Genomic DNA, 19428 nt, shown 5'->3' with positions numbered 1-19428 from the left:
GAAGGCCCTTTCCATTTCCAATAACATGTTAATACACAGAGTTGCAGGATGTGGACAATGGAAAATCTGCATGTACATCAACCGGTACCACTCCTTTCTCCAAAGGTGAGTGTGTGATTTGGGTTCACGACATCATTTACCGTAGGGACATATTTTTTCGAGGAGATGAATCATGTAGGTCCTTTTACCTGTGTAATCACTGGTAAAGGAGAGGAGAGTGTTTTGCACACCAACGTCAATCCAACCCTTCATCGGCATGGGTGTGGGGTAGGATAATTTTTATGCAAGATGAGACTCCTTGATACATTGCACAGCCAGTGAAGGGACTGCTGGTGAGGCATTTCAGAATACTAGAACTATCAACTGTCATATCCCTACAACCTAATTATAATCTGTGTGAATTCTGGCTGTAGGTTTATATGAAATATGTTGTGTTCCGTGTTCCAATAACGAACATATCTGAATTAAAGATACACATTGTGCAACACATTCTGAATGTGGCCTCCAAGACGCTCTGATCTGTTGTGGAATATGTTACTTCTCAGTTTCAACTTGTGGCAGAAAATGTGGACAGTATAGTTAGAAACAAATGTCATTATACTTTTTATGCAGATTTTGGCATCAGAACAACTTAAAATCGGTGTTATTTTGCTTTTCTCGCGTCAGCGCAATTAAGAACCGATTTTTACCAACCCATGTGGTATACCCTTGCCACGGTGGATGTTGTTACCTAACAGTGCCAACTGTTGACTGCCGAACTTGTGCAGTCATGCACATTGAACATCACAGATCTCATAATGTGGAACTCAAGACTATATCTATTGCACTGTGATGGTTCAAATGGCTCTATGCACTATGGCACTTAACATCTGAGGTCATCAGTCCCCTAGACTTAGAACTACTTAAACCTAACTAACCTAAGGACATCACACACGCCCATGCCTGAGGCAGGACTCGAATATGCGACTGTAACAGCAGCGCTGTTCCCAAATGAAGCGCCTGTACTGTGATTTTATCTGTTATTTGGATGTCTGGGATTTCCTCCCAAAACCCTGGGTCGATTTCAACAAAATTTGGAACAGAAACAGCTGGTCTCATGAGTATCAGCATTGTGGTGTTTGATAAGTCCTATCTCCAATAGGAGCTGAGATATGTGCAAAACGGGTTTTTTCCAGCCCTTGGTGTGTAGGCTGCTGTGCAAGACAGATATGTAGGGTGGGAAATGTACTGGCCTGCCAAATCAACCTGCTTTGCAAGGCAGCCTAATATCAGGGGCAAGATTTGGTTTTCTGGCCCCCAACATGTAGGCTACCTTGCATGTCATGCTTGTTGTGTTGGAGTAGTATTGGCCTGCTTTATCGACCTGCATTGCATGGCGACCTGTTTGTCAGAGGTAGTACATATTTGATTTTTCTACCCCCAGCTGTGTAGCGTGCCCTGCATGACAGGAATGTTGTGGCAGTAGTACACGCCTGCTTTACTGAACAGTGCTGCAGGGGCTATAAGTGGCGACAAGCATGGCTGGGGACACGTTGAGAGGTGGGTACAGGAAGGGATGGACAATGTGAGGGAGAAGAGGAAATAGACAGAATGGAAGAGGGCGGGATGGATGAGGCAGATTGAAAATGTAGAGGGGTGATAGGCACCTGGAACTGAAAGATGGGTGAGATGGACAGAGATTGGAAGAGGACGATATGGTCAGAGGGGATGGGGAAGCAAGATATGGTTAGAGACAAGGGCTGGAGGAAATGGACAAATAGAGGGGGGAAGAAGATGAAGAGACAGAGAGAATGAGGATGAAGAGATAGATACATGTACCAGGATGTAGATACATGTACCAGGATGAGGTAGACAGACAGAGTGAGGCAGAGATGGAAACAGAGTGGGAGAGGAGGAGGAGTGTTCAATGTATGTGTCAAATGCATATGCAGGTAGAGTCACGCAGAAAAGGCTAGTTTTTAAATATTTTCCCAGTCAGTACTAACACATAACAATAATAATAACTTTAACAATGGTAATACTTGTTGGGGCGCACAGTCACGATTGTGACAAAATAATGGATGTGAGCCATACAACCAGTTAAACAGACTGACTCTCGAAAATTTATTAAGCTGGGGCACTTATTAGTAGGGAGCTTATGCACAGTGCGAGATATGGTTTACGTGATTTGAGTCACTGTAGTGACCAGATGTCTTTGATGGTGGGATTGTTGTTCTAACAGAAGGAGAGTTTGAATCACTCTTTCGTTAAATAATTGTCCAGTGAATAACACAAAGTAGGTTCCGCAGCAGGCTTTGCTAACACTGCCCCAAGAGGCAAAGTACTCTTAAGTGTGCTTGCGGGCAAGTGAAGGTAGTATGTGCTCCACGCCACGGTGTTCTGCGTATGTCAACCTGAAAGAGCGGTGGCTGTCAAAGAAAACAGTGTGGTAGAAAAGACGTCATGTTTATTTTGAGGAAGAGACAAAAGACAGACGAGCACATTTCGGGGCGTCAGGGCCGGCGCGGCGTGTGCCTCTGCTGCGAGGGCGGGCGGCTGCGCGGCGCCAGCTGCAGGCGCGTGCACTGCAGCGCGAGCTGCGCGTCCACGGCCGTGGCCGGCGACACGGGCGCCGCCTCGCCGTCGCCGTCGCTGCCGCTGCAGCTGCACTGGCTGCGCAGGCACAGGCTGCAGTCCGCCTCGCTGCCGCTGCTGCTGCTGCCGCTGCTGCTGTTCTCTCCGTGCTCCCTGCTCCCCGCCTGTCACACACCACCAAACAACACGCTCGTGTCTACCTCACAGTCCATTAACATCACATTTTCAGTTCTTGATTCACAAGCTATCACTGAAAGGATCACTCCTTGGCTATAGAAGTGTGGTTCCCAACCTGGGGTTAGCTACCCCCTACGGGATAAAATTAAATTTTCTGAGGAACAAAAACTAAACAATTCGATTCTGTTTCAGTCATGCAACTAAATTATTTTCAAAAGATCATTGCTTTTATCACGATTTTGTAAGGCTCTAATACTGGTTATATAAGTTATCAATAATTACTTTTTCTCAATTTGCAGCATTAATGCGGTGGAGGCTACAGATACCTGATATAGTCCACCCACTTGTTGTGCTTTCTCCCATACATCGTTGATGATTAAAGTGGCACATATACGTAACAAATGCTAAATATATCAAGAAAATTTCTTCTCCCATTTGTAGATAGTACTTTCCAAACAGATAAATGAAGGGCTTCTGTAGTGTTGTACACATTACTACCAATATTATTATTATTATTATTATTACTGTTAATGAGTGTGGTCACGCACAAAGCATTAAAAGCATGAAGCCTTCCAATTTCCGCCAGTTCCGAAGTAAAAACTGTAGCAACCTTTTGATTTACTAACAGTAAGTATAGTGGACACATTTTAACTAGATTGATTTTACCGAGCGGTTCTAGGCGCTTCAGTCTGGAACCGCGCGACCACTACGGTCGCAGGTTCGAATCCTGCCTCGGGCATGGATGTGTGTGATGTCCTTAGGCTAGTTAGGTTTACGTAGTTCTACGTTCTAGGGGACTGATGACCTCAGATGTTTTTTGACTGATTCCAAATGGGGTTGGAGCGTGCAGGTCAAGCAACTGCACCAATGAAGAACAGTAATGCAGGAGAAAAAGTATGTTTTATGACAAGCTTCTGCCTTCACTGTGGGTAGTGAGCATTTCTTATCTGAGAAGGAGTCGTGGGTAGCACTTGCGAAGCACCAAGAATTCCCAGAGCATTCATTCCAACAGCCACACGCACAAACTAAAAAAACCACACATTGCATGTTGTATCACCACACAGCGAGACCTTCAGATGTGGTGGTACAGATTACTGTACACACCGGTACCTCTAATACCCAGTAACACGTCCTCTTGCAATGATGCATGCCTGTTATACGCCGCGGCATACTATCCACGAGTTCATCAAGGAACTGTTGGTCCAGATTGTCCCACACCTCAACGACGATTCGGCGTAGATCCCTCGGAGTGGCTGGTGGGTCACGTCGTCTATAAACAACTCTTTTCAGTCTATCCCAGGCATCTTCGATAGGGTTTATATCTGGAGAACACGCTGGCCACTCTAGTCGAGCGATGTCGTTATCCTAGAGGAAGTCATTCACACGGTGTGGACGATGTGGGCGTGAATTGTCGTCCCTGCTGCCGATATGGTTGCACTATGGTCGGAGGATGGCGTTCACGTATCGTACAGCCTTTACGGAGCCTTCCATGACCACCAGCGGCGTACGTCGACCCTACATAGAGCCACCCCAAAACAGCAGGGAACCTCCACCTTGTGGCACTCGCTGGACAGTGTGTCTAAGGCGTTCAATCTGACTGGGTTGCTTCAAACTCGTCTCCGAAGATTTTCTGGTTGAAGGCATATGCGACACTCATCGGTGAAGAAAACATGATGCCAATCCTGACCGGTCCATTCGGCATGTTGTTGGGCCCATCTTTACCACACTGCGTGCTGTCGTGGTTGCAAAAATGGACCTTGCCATGGACGTCGGGAGAGAAGTTGCGCATCATGCAGCCTATTGTACACAGTTTGAGTCGTAAAACGACGTCCTGTGGCTGCACGAAAAGCATTATTCAACACGGTGGCGTTGCTGTCAGGGTTCCTCCGAGCCATAATTCGTAGGTAGCGGTCATCCACTGCAGTAGTAGTCCTTGGGTGGCCTGAGCGAGGCATGTCATCGACAGTTCCTGTCTGTCGGTATCTCCTCCACGTCCGAACAACATCGCTTTGGTTCATTCCGAGACGCCTGGACACTTCCCTTGTTGAGAGCCCTTCTTGGCACAAACAATGCGGACGCGATCGAACCGCGGTATTGACCGTCTAGGCATGGTTGAACTACAGACAACACGAGCCGTGTACCTCCTTCCTGGTGGAATGACTGGAACTGATCGGCTGTTTTACGTCCTCCGTCTAATAGGCGCTGCTCTTGCATAGTTGTTTGCATCTTTGGTTGGGTTTAGTGACATCTCTAAACAATCAAAGGGACTGTGTCTGTGATAGAATATCCTATATGCAACGTCTATCTTCAGGAATTTTAGGAACCGGGATGATGCAAAACAGTTTTTGATGTGTGTAGGTGCTTAACTTGGTTATAACGTGGGATAGGGGGTGGGGAGGGTTCAAAAATGGCTCTGAGCACTATGGGACTCAACTTCTGAGGTCATCAGTCCCCTAGAACTTAGAACTACCTAAACCTAACTAACCTAGGGACATCACACACATCCATGATCGAGGCAGGATTCGAACCTGCGACCGTAGCGGTCTCGCGACTCCAGACTGTAGCGCCTAGAACCGCATGGCCACTACGGCCGGCTGCGGGGAAGGGATCAACAGACGGCAGGGGGGGGGGGGGAGGGGGATACTAGCTAGTGTCTAATTACATTCAAGGGAAATGTTCTAAGAAAGATTGGAACCACTGTTATAAACTGTGTGATCGTTTTATTCTGAACATATTTCCTGTGACGTAACTGGCCACACCCCTCGTTAATACATGGTGAATCCCCTAAAACTTGCATCCTTTTTACAAGGGCGTGCTGACAGGAATGCCTCCGAATTTTTTATGCAAAAACTGTTAAAGCTTTTTTAAATAAAACTAACGTTATTAACATTCCACATCTTTATTATCCATGTCCACATATTTACAGCCATCTGCCGCTACATAACTCCGAACTGCAGCGTATAACATGGACGTAACGCAACTATGCCGATGCGCCAGAAACAGCGTGTTGTAATCGAGTTTCGAGTTCGAAGAGTGTGTCCAAACGTGAAGCACCCTCTCCTTCAGTATTACAGTGCCAGACTACACACGAGCGCTGCAACGTCTGAAACAATCCGACGCCTTGGGTTCACTGTCATCGAACATCATCCATACAGTCTCGACTTGGTTTCACCCGATGTTCATCTGTTTCCAGAACTTAAAGAACACCTTCGAGGAATTCATTTTGAGAGCGATGAAGCGTGCAGGTAGAGGTAAGGTTGTGCCTCCATCGACAAAGCCAAATACTCTACAGTGATGATATCAACAAATTGGTCTCTCGTTGGGAGGAACTGCTCGTCGACGTAGTAATTATGTTGAGAAAAAAATATGTGTACATGAAGAATAAAGATGTATAATGTTAATAACCTTTGCTTTATTTACGAGGGTCAGCCCGTAAGTCATAGTAGCTATGGTATACCGTGCGAGTGTGTACCATCACCGTAATTCATTCGAAGGTCCGTGGAAAATGTTACTGAAATTAAGCGACAAACTGCCACCGCATGCGAGGATGGCTCGGTATCGGCGCTTGAAACATTCAGGGCGAGGTTTTTCGTGCTACAATATGTATCATCCACCACCCACCCTACTCACCAGTCACCAAACCACACGATTTCAAAGTCCTTCGACAACTGAGAAAACCATTATGTTAGAGACGCTTTGCAAACAGAGCGAATGGCTTCACGGCATTTCGGCGACAGATGGCACACATTGATGGCAATGTCAAAGGCATTCAGCGCCTTCCAGCCCTCTTCGCCGTTGGCAACTCTGTGTGTATGCACTTGGGGACTATTCTGAAGCACAGAAATTGATTTTCATTCATTTTGTTTCATATTTAGTGGTGCACAATAAATTTACACAGACATCTAATGCGTGTGTTTCATCTACAGAGTTACATGACCTCCTGTGTAGGAACCTTATTTTACGATGGTATTCAGGTACACATTACCGTATCAGTTAAATGCACATCGTGGAATTCTCATGTTGTCCCATTATCGGCAAGATATACCATAGTTGCCATGACTTATGGAATGACTCTCGTAAAAAGCTTTGGAGTTTTCACATAAAAAAATCGGAGCCATTACTTTTCAGCACGCCCTCGTACTTCGTGTATACTTATAAAATTACGGGCAGACGCTGTATTGGCAGCATTCTGCCAGTTGAGCTCAATTCGAGCAACCGTTCGGCATGGAGCTACACTTAAGATACAGTTGAACGTGCTCGGAGCAAGGCTATCCGAGTCGAAGCATCAAAATCGTGTTCTCATCGCGTTTCCATGTTGGGAGTACTCATGTTGGGAGTACTCATTTACTAATAATGTGAGACAATGCTCGAAATGACGCAGTTTATTAGGCACCTCCGTTGAAGCTCTCCAATAGATCAAACAAACAACCGACCATACGTGCTGACCTTCTTGTATACGTTCAATATCCCCTAACAGGCTAGTTTGGTATCAGTCTTACACACTTCAGCGCTGTTCTGGGATGGGTAGCTCGAGCGTTTTGTAAGTAGCCGCCTACGTAGCCTGATCTCATTTTCCAGTATCGAACAAATAAATCGAACTCACTTGCTTTACCTACGACTGATCCTATGTAATAGCTCCATTTATATCCTTACTTGTCACGTCCTTTACCTACGACTGATTCTGTGTAATCGTTCCATTTATATCCCTTCCGGTCACGTGCTTTATCTACGACTCATACTACGCAATAGTTTCATTTATATTCCTACGTATTGTTACACCCGGCTATCTGCATGAGTTAATCGATTTCAGTTGTGATTCATTAATATTGTAGCCATGGAATACAATATTTTCTTTTGTTTTGAGAAGCGCACAATTTTTCATTTCTGCATCCTGGTATTTGCACCACTTAGAAATATTATCTAGATCTGGCTGAATATCTGTGTAGTATTTGCAGGCAGTACTTCATTTGATAACCATTTAGAAAGAAAAAATAAAGATTAAATAAGAGGAGAGCAGTAACCTGATCAGCGCCAACCTACTGGTAACGGACGTGAACAAATAGACCCCTGTGGTACGAGTCCAGTAAATACTTACCACAGCAGCGGAAGCTGTCTTCAGCTACAGTTACGTATAGTTATCTACCTGGTCCAGTCACATTAATGTGACCACCTCCTATGTTGGACGCCAACGTACAGTAACCACTCCCAGACGGCAAGTGGCAGAACTAGCAGCGGGGGATATATAAAGTGTGTCGGGGGACGCAGGAAATAGTGCAGACATTGTCGTAATGCAGAAACAGAGTGATTTATTTGACGTCGAAAAGGACATGCATGATTATTGGCTTTCGTGCCAAGGGTGGAAATATTTCCGAAGCGGCTACGTTTGTAAACTGTTCGCGTATACTGTGGATGGAAAAACGGTGCTATCAATAACTGGTGCCGGGACAACAGTGATGCATAAATGACAGAGGTGAATGATAGCTGTAGAGAAGTGTACGGGCGACTAGACGTGGAACTGTTCAGCAGATGTCTGTCCAGATGAACCAAGGGTCTCCTCTATGACCGTTCACGTAATGTTACTGCGTATGGGCTTCGGCAGAAGGCGCCTGGTTCATGCACCCATGCTCACTGCTGTGCATTGACGACGAAGGTTGGAATTAAAATGCCATTACCGTAACTGGACGTCCACTGAATGGCGACAGGTGGCCTTTCCAGATGAACCACGTTTTGTGCTCCGTCGGACAGATGGCCATTGGCGTGTACGACGTGAAACGTCTGAAAGCAAACACCCTGTAGCAATCGTCAGAATGGGCCAGGCCGGAGGGCATTCCCTATCCTTAGGGACCACGTGCACACCTACATACAGTTCGTGTTTGCTCGGCACAATGGCATCCAAAAGCAGAACAATGCAACATGTCACACGGATCGCAGCGTACGTATGTGGTTCGAAGAGCATCAGGATGAGTTTACCGTACTTCCCTGACCATCAAACTCCCAGTCTAGAATCTGTGGCACCACCTTGATCTCGCTATTTACGCCATGGATCCTCAATCGAGAAATCTAGAGCAGCTGGCCATGACACTGGAGTCGGCATGGCCGCACATCTTTGTCGGTACTGTCCAGAAGTTCAGTGACTAACTTCCTGCATGTTTCACAGCAGTCTGCACTGAAAAAAGTGATTATTTCTAACACACCGCCAGTGTGTGGCAAGTAATCATCTGGAATGGTATGACGTAAGGTTCGTGATCAGCAGACTTTGCACCAGTATCCTGGATTAAATTCAAATCTTCTCCGCAGTGTCTAGTAGAGTGAGGGTATGTGACACTTGACGGTGATCCGTCCGCCGGATAGGAAGGTGGTCTCTCTGGTGCGTGGCAGAGGGTACCTTGAGTACCTCTATCGGTTCTCCCTCCTGTTCCAGTCTCGTATTGTTCGTGGAAAGAAAGATTGTCGGTATGCTTCTGTGTGAGCTCTAATCTCTCTGATTTTATCCTCATGGTCTCTTCGCGAGATATACGTAGGAGGGAGCAATATACTGCTTGACTCTTCGGTGAAGGTATGTTCACGAAACAAAAGCCCGTACCGAGCTACTGAGCGTCTCTCCTGCAGAGTCTTCCACTGGAGTTTATCTATCATCTCCGTAACGCTTTCGCGATTACTAAATGATCCTGTAACGAAGCGCGCTGCTCTCCGTTGGATCTTCTCTATATCTTCTATCAACCCTATCTGGTACGGATCCCACACTGCTGAGCAGTATTCAAGCAGTGGGCGAACAAGCGTACTGTAACCTACTTCCTTTGTTTTCGGATTGCATTTCCTTAGGATTCTTCCAATGAATCTCAGTCTGGCATCTGCTTTACCTACGATTAATTTTATATGGTCATTCCATTTTAAATCACTCCTAATGCCTATTCCCAGATAATTTATGGAATTAACTGCTTCCAGTTGCTGACTTGCTATATTGTAGCTAAATGATAAAGGATCTTTCTTTCTATGTATTCTCAGCACATTACACGTGTCTACATTCAGATTCAATTGCCACTCCCTGCACCATGCGTCAATTCGTTGCTGATCCTCCTGCATTTCAGTACTATTTTCCATTATTACAACCTCTCGATGTACTACAGCTTCATCTGCAAAAAGCCACAGTGAACTTCCGATGTTATACATATATTGGGAATAGCAACGGTCCTACGACACTCCACTGAGGCATACCTGAAATCACTCTTACTTCGGAAGACTTCTCTCCATTGAGAATAACATGCTGCGTTCTGTTATCTAGGAACTCCAATCCAATCACACATTTCGTTTGATAGTCCATATGCTCTTACTCTGTTCATTAAACGACAGTGGGAAACTGCATCAAATGCCTCGCGTAAGTCAAAAAACACGGCATCTACCTGGGAACCCGTGTCTATAGCCCTCTGAGTCCCGTGGGCGAATAGCGCGAGCTGGGTTTCACACGATCGTCTTTTTCGAAACCCATGCTGATTCCTACAGATTAGATTTCTTGTCTCCAGAAAAGTCATTATACTCGAACATAATACGTGTTCCAAAATTCTACAACTAATCGACGTTAGAGATATAGGTCTACAGTTCTGCACATCTGTTCAACGTCCCTTCTTGAAAACGGGGATGACCTGTGCCCTTCTCCAATCCTTTGGAACGATACGTTCTTCTAGAGACCTACGGCACACCGCTGCAAGAAGGGGGCAAGTTCCATCGTGTACTCTGTGTAAAATCGAACTGGTATCCCATCAGGTTCAGCGGCCTTTCCTCGTTTGAGCGATTTTAATTGTTTTTCTGTCCCTCTGTCATCTATTTCGATATCTACCATTCTGTCATCTGTGCGACACTCTAGAGAAGGAACTACAATGCAGTCTTCATCTGTGAAACAGCGTCGGAAGAAGACATTTAGTTTTTCGGCCTTTAGTCTGTCATCCTCTGTTTCAGTACCATTTTGGTCACAGAGTGTCTGGACATTTTGTTTCGATCCATCTACCGACATAAGATCACAATTTCTGAGGATTTTCTGCCATATCAGTACATAGAACTTTACTTTCGAATTCGTTGAACACCTCTCGCATAGTCCTCCTCACACTGCACTTCGCTTCGTATAATTTTTGTTTATCTGCAAGGTTTTGGCTATGTTTATGTTTGCTGTGAAGTTCCCTTTGTTTCCGTAGCAGTTTTGTAAACTGATCCTCAACACTATCTGTACTTGAGAAAAAACTTTTATTTTGAGCCGTCAAGTACTCTCAAATCTGCTTTTTGTCACTTTTGCTAAACAGAAAAATCTTCCTACCTTTTTTAATATTTCTATTTACGATTGAAATCGCTGATGCTGTAACCGCTTTATGATCGCTGATTCCCTATTGTGCGTTAACTGTTTCAAATAGTTCGGGTCTGTTTGTCACCAGAAGGTCTAATATGTTATCGCCACGAGTCGATTCTCTGTTTAACTGCTCAATGTAGTTTTCATATAATGCACTTAAAAAAATTTCTGTCCCTACCATCCGTTATGAGCGTTTGAGTCTCCCAGTCTATATCTGGTAAATTAAAATCTCCACACAAAATTATAACATGGTAGGGAAATCTACTCGAAACATTTTATTAATTTTAATTTAGGTGTTCTGCCACAACAGCTGCTAAGGTAGTGGGCCTATACAGACATCCCATTACCATGTTTGAGCCTGCTTTAACCGTGACCTTCACCCAAATTATTTCACATTTCGGATCACTGTCAATTTCCTTCGATACTATTGTACTATTTATCGCTATAAACACGCCTCCCCTTTCACTGTCCAGCCTGTCTCTGAGGTACACATTCCAATCTGAGTATAGAATTTCATTACTGTTTACATCTGGTTTCAGCCAACTTTCCGTCCCTAGTACTATGTGGGCATTGTGACCGTTTATTAATGAGAGCAGTTCTGGGACCTTTCTATATACGCTTCTGCAGTTTACTGTTATCACATTAATATTGTCATTCCATGTTGGGTTTTGTCTACTGCTACCTTGTCGCGTCTCAGGAGGCGTCTTGTCGGGCCTAGGGAGGAAATTCTCTAACCTAAAAAACCTACATGTGCACTCCACACTTACTCCGCTACTCTTGTCGCTGCTTCCTGCGTGTAGTGCACGCCTGACCTATGCAGGAGACCCTACATTTCTCCACCCGAAAGCGGAGGTCGAGAAGTTTGCACCACAGATCTCCGCAGAATTGTCTGAGCCTCAGGTTTAAGCCTTCCACTCGGCTCCAAACCAGAGGATCGCGATCGGTTCTGGGAACGACCCTACAAATATTTAGCTCAGATTTCCGCCTTCACTAACTCCGCCAACCGCCTATATGAACTGAGGATGACTCCTGATCCCAGACGGCAGGAGTCATTGGTGCCGACATGAGCAACAATTTGCAGTCGGGTGCACCCAGTGCTCCCTATCGCCGCCGGCAGGGCCTCCTCCACATCTCGGATGAGACCCCCCGGCAAGCAGGCAGAGTGAACACTGGCCTTCTGGCCCGACCTTTCCGCTATTTCCCTTAGGGGGTCCATCACCTGCCTAACATTTGAATTCCCAATCACTAATAAACCCCTCCCCCCCGAGTGCCTGCTCGGACCTTGCTGAAGGAGCGGCCACATGTCCACTCACAGGCAGAACCGGCGATGCCACACGGCCAGCCTCCACATTCATCCCTCAGTCTCGTGCGGCGCGAACGCCGTTGAATCCGCCACTCCCCTTGGGGAGAGGGTGGCCCAACCGCGCCTGGTACTCTCGAAAATGTCTCGACAACAGGGACCGTGGGTGAAGCATGTAACGCCTGGGGTGTACCACGTGACACACCAAACTCCCCACTGCCGCTATTCCGAGACAGCAGCCTGAAGACAGCTGACCACGTCCATCAGCACGTTCAGCTGTTCTCGAACAATGGCCAGCTCCTCCTGCGTCCGTGCACAGCAGTCACAGATCCTATCCATATACATGCAGTCATCATTTATTTTCTTTCCTCTTTCAGCACACCTGTTCAACAAGTGTTTCCTCTTCGCCACGTAAGACTGGATAGTTTATATGGAATGACTTTCAATTTCCGTCACGAATTTTCTTGAATGTCATCAGTTGTTTCAAGAAGAGATCCTTCCAACACCGATTTCAATTTTAGAAACAGAATAAGCCATATGGTGCGAGGTGTGGGAAGTAGGGAGCCTGTGGAAGACTGGCGAATATGAGTGAGTTGGTGCATCGTCATGGTCAAGGAAGAACTAGTTGTCCTTCGGTAGTTTTTGTGTTGTATTGAAAATTTTCTTGGACCGTCATTTGTGAAACATGGCGTTATAATGATGGATGACTAGCCCTCAGTTATCCGGAGTGGGAAGGAGCGCCTGGTCCTCGGCACGAATCCGCCCAGCGGACTTTTGTTAAAGTCCGGTGAACCGGCCAGTCTGTGGATGGTTTTCAGGCGGTTTTCCATCTGTCTCAGCGAATGCGGGCTGGTTCCCCTTATTCAGCCTCAGCTACACTATGTCGGCGATTGCTGCGCAATTCCGTAGCTCGTGGTCGTGCGGTAGCGTTCTCGCTTCCCACGGCCGGGTTCCCGGGTTCGATTATCGGTGGGGTCAGGGATTTTCTCTGCCTCGTGATGACTGGGTGTTGTGTGATGTCCGTAGGTTAGTTGGGTTTAAGTAGTTCTAAGTTCTAGGGGACTGATTACCATAGATGTTAAGTCCCATAGTGCTCAGAGCCATTGCTGCGCAAACAAGTTCTGCACGTACGCGTACACCAGTATTACTCTACCACGCAAACATATGAGTTACACTCAGTCTGGTGTGAGACGTTCCCTCCAGGGGGGGAAGGGGGGGGGCACGAGGGGCCGAAACGCACAATAACCGTGGGTTCGGTGTTGGGCGGCGGAGGGGTGTAGTGGACTGCAGCAGTCGTCGTGGAGCCTCTCCGTCGTTTCTAGGTCCCCGGTTAACGTACAACATATAACAATAACCCTCAGTTAAAAATTCTAAATTCACAGTTCCACTAACATCATAAAAGATACTAGACATCACTTTGAGACTGTTGTGCATTTTTTAAGCGGGAAGAATCCCTGCCAAACCCCTTCTCATTACTAGACTTGTTTCAGTGTCGTAGCCGTGACTCCATCACTCGCTTCTTTTGATGATCCCTTCCATGAATGTTTCATCATCATCGGTTTGTTCAAATATTTCACTGCCAACATTCAGTCTATGTTCCTCCTAGCCTTCTGTCACCAAATTAAGAGCAAACTTTGCTCCAGCACCACGAATATTCAATTTTTCGAATTAAATCTCATGACGCGAACCAATAAATTTTCCTATATGTTCTGTGTGAGGCATAAGACGGTTGGTGCATATCAAGCCTTTGTTTTCTGAATGTGACCACCACAAGATGGAATTAAAAACCTTTCTACTCGAGAGATCTCTTCAAATGATTGATGATCGCTTTTCAATCAGTGGAAACATTCAGAACATTGTGTTCGATCTAGTGCATCATCTCGGTAAGATGCGTAAATGTTTTCCATTTTTTACGCAAATTTCATCTGTAATCGTTGCTCTGGTAAATCCGAAGTTGCGAAAGTCAGCTGTTGTGGAAGTTACAAACTGAATGGAAAATGCAGAGAATGGGTGCAAACAGCGGGAAGGGGGTCAGCTTCTGGGAAAAAATAGCTAACGGCCATTGTGAGTGAAAAGTCTTATAGTCGACAGCAATCGATCCGCAACTACAGGAGTGTTATTAGTGTGTTAGGCAAATGAGCCGAACGGTGTTGGGGTCGTAAGACTCAATGTCGTTATTTCTTCTACTAACAAGGAGTTTCAAAAATTAATAAGAAAATTTAGTTATTTATTTTTCGTTTGTTAGTTTTACTACCACACTACTACGAGGAGAGCGGTGGTCCCCAAATCTCGCTTATTAATGGTCCGACTGCTGTTTGTTAGTGAAAAGTCAATTATACGGAGGGATTTGACGTTAAACGTTTTTCCGTGTAAAGCTTTATTGAAACAAAAGACACGTTGTATAACTTAATCAGTATGAAGTGGACCCCCTTTATTACGACACGTATCAGTTACTTTCATAGCACGATCATAATTACAATCAAATTGAGAAATAACAATGAGACATTAAACGCTATAAGTCTCTGACGGCGTCACGTATACTACATTGCAGAACTCTGCTCTGCACAGCTGTCCGAAATGGTTAGTAATAAAAACGGGGAGCTAAATTCAGACAAGGGTTTAATAGTAATCTGAGATGTGAAAAGCGTTAAGTTTCTGACCACGAGAAGACTTGAATGCCGGTCGCATTGGGCTGGTGTTTTCTAAAGACAAAAGTGAGTGAGCGTTAATTAAGGAAATCAGTTTTCAATACATATAAGAAAATGTTTTTATGTATAACCCTAAGTATTTAAAGTATGAAACGCTATAAGGACATAGCACACATAATTAAGATAACCACTTATTCAGTATCCAACCAAGTGCTCTTTATCTAAACCTTTGACAATTTAAAAGACTTAAACATAATAAAAACTTCGTTAATACAAATATATCTAGTAACTTAATATCAAAAATAAAAACGATGTTTATGTATAATCGTGAAAATTTAGAGGTGTGTACACAATGAAGAACATTTTACACGTAGTTAACATAAATAGTTATTCTATATACATAACAAATTACAATGTAACAAAACCATAGTCATAATGTATTTTACATAATTGTATGTTAAAAATGAAATGCGCTAATGCTTCAGGGGAGATTGTATGTCATATGCCGTTAATGTTAAATTATCGAATTTTGTGACCCATTATTTTGGAAACTTTTTAAGACACCAACTTACAATTTTCCATAATTATTGAATGCACCTTTCTACATACACTGAACTACAATTATTAATAAAATTATACTGTGGGGCATACTCAATTTTGACAGAATTTTGTAAACAGATGAACACAAAAACAGAACAACTCAGTATATTTTAATTTTTCTAGCTACATATGTGTTGAATCTCACACTTTGCATGCTGCGAAAATTTCATGCCTCTACCATAAATACTATATTTAGAAAAAAAGGTCATTTATTGCAAAAAATGTAGTTCACAGATATTGAGGTTTAAAACTTTTTTTATTACAAATTCTTATGCAGAATTACATTTCTGTGTCTGTTATGCACTAGAATTGCCCTGACCCATAGTCTGTGTCTTCTTCAGTGTCACAACAGCCCAGTGCTTCCCTCTTCATTTTCTTTCTTGTTTCTTTTATCATTTGCTGAGCTGGTAACTCTGCTTCACGTACACGAAGCTCATCCAGTTCGCGCAGTCCTTTAGCTGTGTTCTGTCCAAACCTTGCCCCTAGTTTCTCCAGAACCTTAACTCTTTCATAGTTCCCACGATTAAATGTTATGACAGTTACATGCTGTCTCCATCACCTAAGTAATTCACATATCTGACACCTCTCTCCTTCTGCAAAATTCAGAAGACAATGCAAGTCTCACATATCTGTTACCCGCAAAAATGCGTTTCTTTAGGTTACTTTTACGCTTAGTCATTTTATTTACGTATAAGAAGCAATAGAAGTTAGTTTACTACGAAAATAGCCGATAATCACAAAACTTTCAACGAAAACTAGTGTCAGAAACAAATGACTGATTTGTTTAATCGTAATGCCAACTTCTGAGACGTAGCAGTAGGCACAAAACAAATCAATGCACAGCCTTCTTGAATGTCTAGTTCCCAAGATATGACTGCTCAACTGTGGAAGTATATGTGTAGCCTCGAAATTTGAGTCATACGTCAACATTCAAAATATTATTTGAATGTCTCATAATTGTCTTATTATAATGTATTATATACCAAAATGTTCAGGAAAGGTCAAAGTACATTACGGAGTAGAAAATAGAAAATGCCAAATGTCATCGAATTTCATGTACAATGTCCCCTTAAGTACTTTGATATTATGTTATACAGGATGAAACAGCTACGTCAGGCCACCCAAAATACCTGGTGTTTCAAAATGAATATCCAGGTTTTAATGCTTCGTAGCATTTATTGCATTAGCTTGCAATTATAAATAATACATCAAATGAAAAAGCAACTCAAATAGTCTTTTTTACAAGTGTTCAATGTGAGCACCATTCGTCACATGGCACAATCAAGTCCATAGGCAATTTCTTCCCAAATCTTGATCAATGTGCCTGGAGTAATTGTCAAAACAGCTGTTTCATTCCTGTTTATTATGTCGAGTAGATCAGCGCTCAATTATGCACCCCCAAAGATAAAATTCGCTTTTAGTCAGATCTGGTGATCGTGAAGTCCACGCGAAACAAGCTTTCATCCGGCCCCTTGCGACCAATCCAGCGGTCGACTACGATCTAGTTTAACAGAGGTACCCCAGTGAGGCGGCACACCATCGTGCTTCCAAATAAAGTTCTGTGATTTAGCTTAGTCGAATTACGGAAGGAGCCATAGATCTGCACATCAAGATAAGAAACACCAGTTAAAGTTGCTTCACCAAAAAAGAAAGGTCCATAAATTTTCCGCCGGGATATAGAACAAAACACATTCTATTTAGCGGGATCTCGTTTGTAGCTGTACCATCTCGTTGCGATTTGCTGACTCCCAGTACGTGTGTACGCATATCCACTTAGATGAAATGTTGTTTCATCATTGTAGACGAGACGATCCAGAAAATCTTCATCATCAAGAATCGAAATTTCGTTTGCAAAGTTACCACTTACACCATAATCTGGAAACAGGAAACTGTATTTGGATAAGCACAGGTATTCAATCAAAACTGCCTTCGTTGCTCTCTCATTAGATATACTATTTACTATACTATATACTATTTACAATTGTCAGTTCAATGTAATACATGCTACAAAGCCTTAAATCCCTGATATTCATTTTGAAGCATCCGGTATATACAGAACGACTAATTATGTTGCGGTGCGATTTTCGTTGTGAAGAATTTTCTGACTTACTGAAGTAATTTCTTGTACTTATAGTTGTTAAATTACTCGTATGACACAGACTTCTTTATGGAACTAAGTACTTTTTTGTGGCATTTGGTCGAGGATCTCAATAATACAACATGCAAGGATGTTTATCAAATAGTAACTGCTGCAAACCTCTGTCCAGTCACGAGAAAAATTCCCACAAACGTCTGCCATATTGTACTCAGGTACCGTTCTTGTGATTGTTATTACGGCTGTCATATCAAGATGCGCAAAATATTGACTCGAACAGCAGTACATTCTTCAAAACGATTCCGGCTAACAACACAATACAATGAATTTCGTGTGGTAGTAGCCCTGCTGAGACCTGTCCTTTACAACATGTCATGTCTTCGGCAGTCGTCGATGTTTCCTTGTAGACTTTTTCTTTTAATTTTTTCCAGCAGATAAAGGTACAGACGCGATAAGTATGGTGAATGGTGTAGGTAGCCTTGCACCTAAGCTGTCTCCAACCAACGATACAACCGAGGGAAACGGTCACGTAACTGCCAGGGCCCAACCTTCCCATAGACATTCACGGTGGAGCTGCCGCAATGACGACAATGTGTTTCATGCCAGTGATCAATTACTTGACTTTTAACATTTCTTGTCTTTGTTTCTGCCCCAGACTTTACTGTGTTTCATCATAATATAACTCTGAAAATGAACTGTCCTTCTGGGACCTTAACGTGTAATGTACCTAAGTGTACAAAACATAACTTTCGACTATCAGCCTTTAACTTAGGCTATCATGTACGCCCCTGATAGCTGAGTGGTCAGCGCGACGGAATGTCATATCTAACGGCCCGTGTTCGATTCCCGGCTGGGTCGGAGATTTTTCTCCACCCCATCGACATGCAAGTCGCCGAAGTGGCGTCAACTCGAAAGACTTGCAATAGGCGAACGGTCTATCTTACGGAGCGCCCTAGTCACACGGCATTTCAATTTCCATTTGGCTAGCATAGTGCATTGTGTATTTACCAGTTAGTAACATTTTCTAGCACCGTTTGTCTTCTTCCTAAAGGCTTTCGGATAATATTGACGTTTATTCGTTCTTCCAAGAAGTGTCTGTTTTCATTTTACTGTTATTTAACTACTTCAGAAGAGACTTTCTTTTTAATACTGTTTATTCTTTATTCAAGAAGTAATTGCGTTGTCAAGTGAATAGTTCTTACGTTGTACTAAAACACACATAGGAGAAGACGTGCTCTTTCTCGTTAAATAAACTTTATTCTACCACATCTAAGTGGCCATTTCATGTCCGTCAAACCAGAGGGACCCAACAGTGAGTGTCCACACCCCCATGCGTTTCTGGAGCAATCGATCCAGCAACCTCTGAATGTTCTGTTAAATGAAGGCTGCAGTTATCTGTGCGGAATGGGTACCTATCATACTGGTATCACAAGGATGTCCAGTGGGGTGGCCTCCATAACTGCGGCAGTGTATTTCTAAGAAACTGTAGATAGTTGTGGCTATTTAGAGTCCCATCAATAAAACAGGTAGAAATGTTGCGACTCTTGAAATGCCGGCACCATACATTGACAGAACAAGGATCAAGGACTATGTGCATATCGCGAACATTGACTTTCTAATGTTATGTAAATGATGCTTCATCCGTAAACAAAATCTTGCAAAGAAGTACCACAGTTTTCATCGGAGTACTGCAACCCAT

At 43.7% G+C, this 19428-nt stretch overlaps 1 protein-coding gene across 1 annotated transcript in view; it reads right to left on the bottom strand.

Moving 5' to 3' along the window:
• Positions 1-2492: 2492 nt before the first annotated feature.
• The window catches only part of LOC126188557 (uncharacterized), a 162061-nt gene continuing 145125 nt past the window's right edge, over positions 2493-19428 (bottom strand). Inside the window, exon 7 of the mRNA XM_049930157.1 lies at positions 2493-2738. Within this exon, the coding sequence (XP_049786114.1) occupies positions 2493-2738 (246 nt within the window). The remainder of the gene's footprint in view (positions 2739-19428) is intronic.

The sequence above is a fragment of the Schistocerca cancellata genome, chromosome 5 (assembly GCF_023864275.1).
Source record: "Schistocerca cancellata isolate TAMUIC-IGC-003103 chromosome 5, iqSchCanc2.1, whole genome shotgun sequence".
NCBI lineage: Eukaryota > Metazoa > Arthropoda > Insecta > Orthoptera > Acrididae > Schistocerca > Schistocerca cancellata.
The sequence above is the reverse complement of the archived record's forward strand: the minus strand, read 5'-3'. Positions and strand labels throughout refer to the sequence as shown.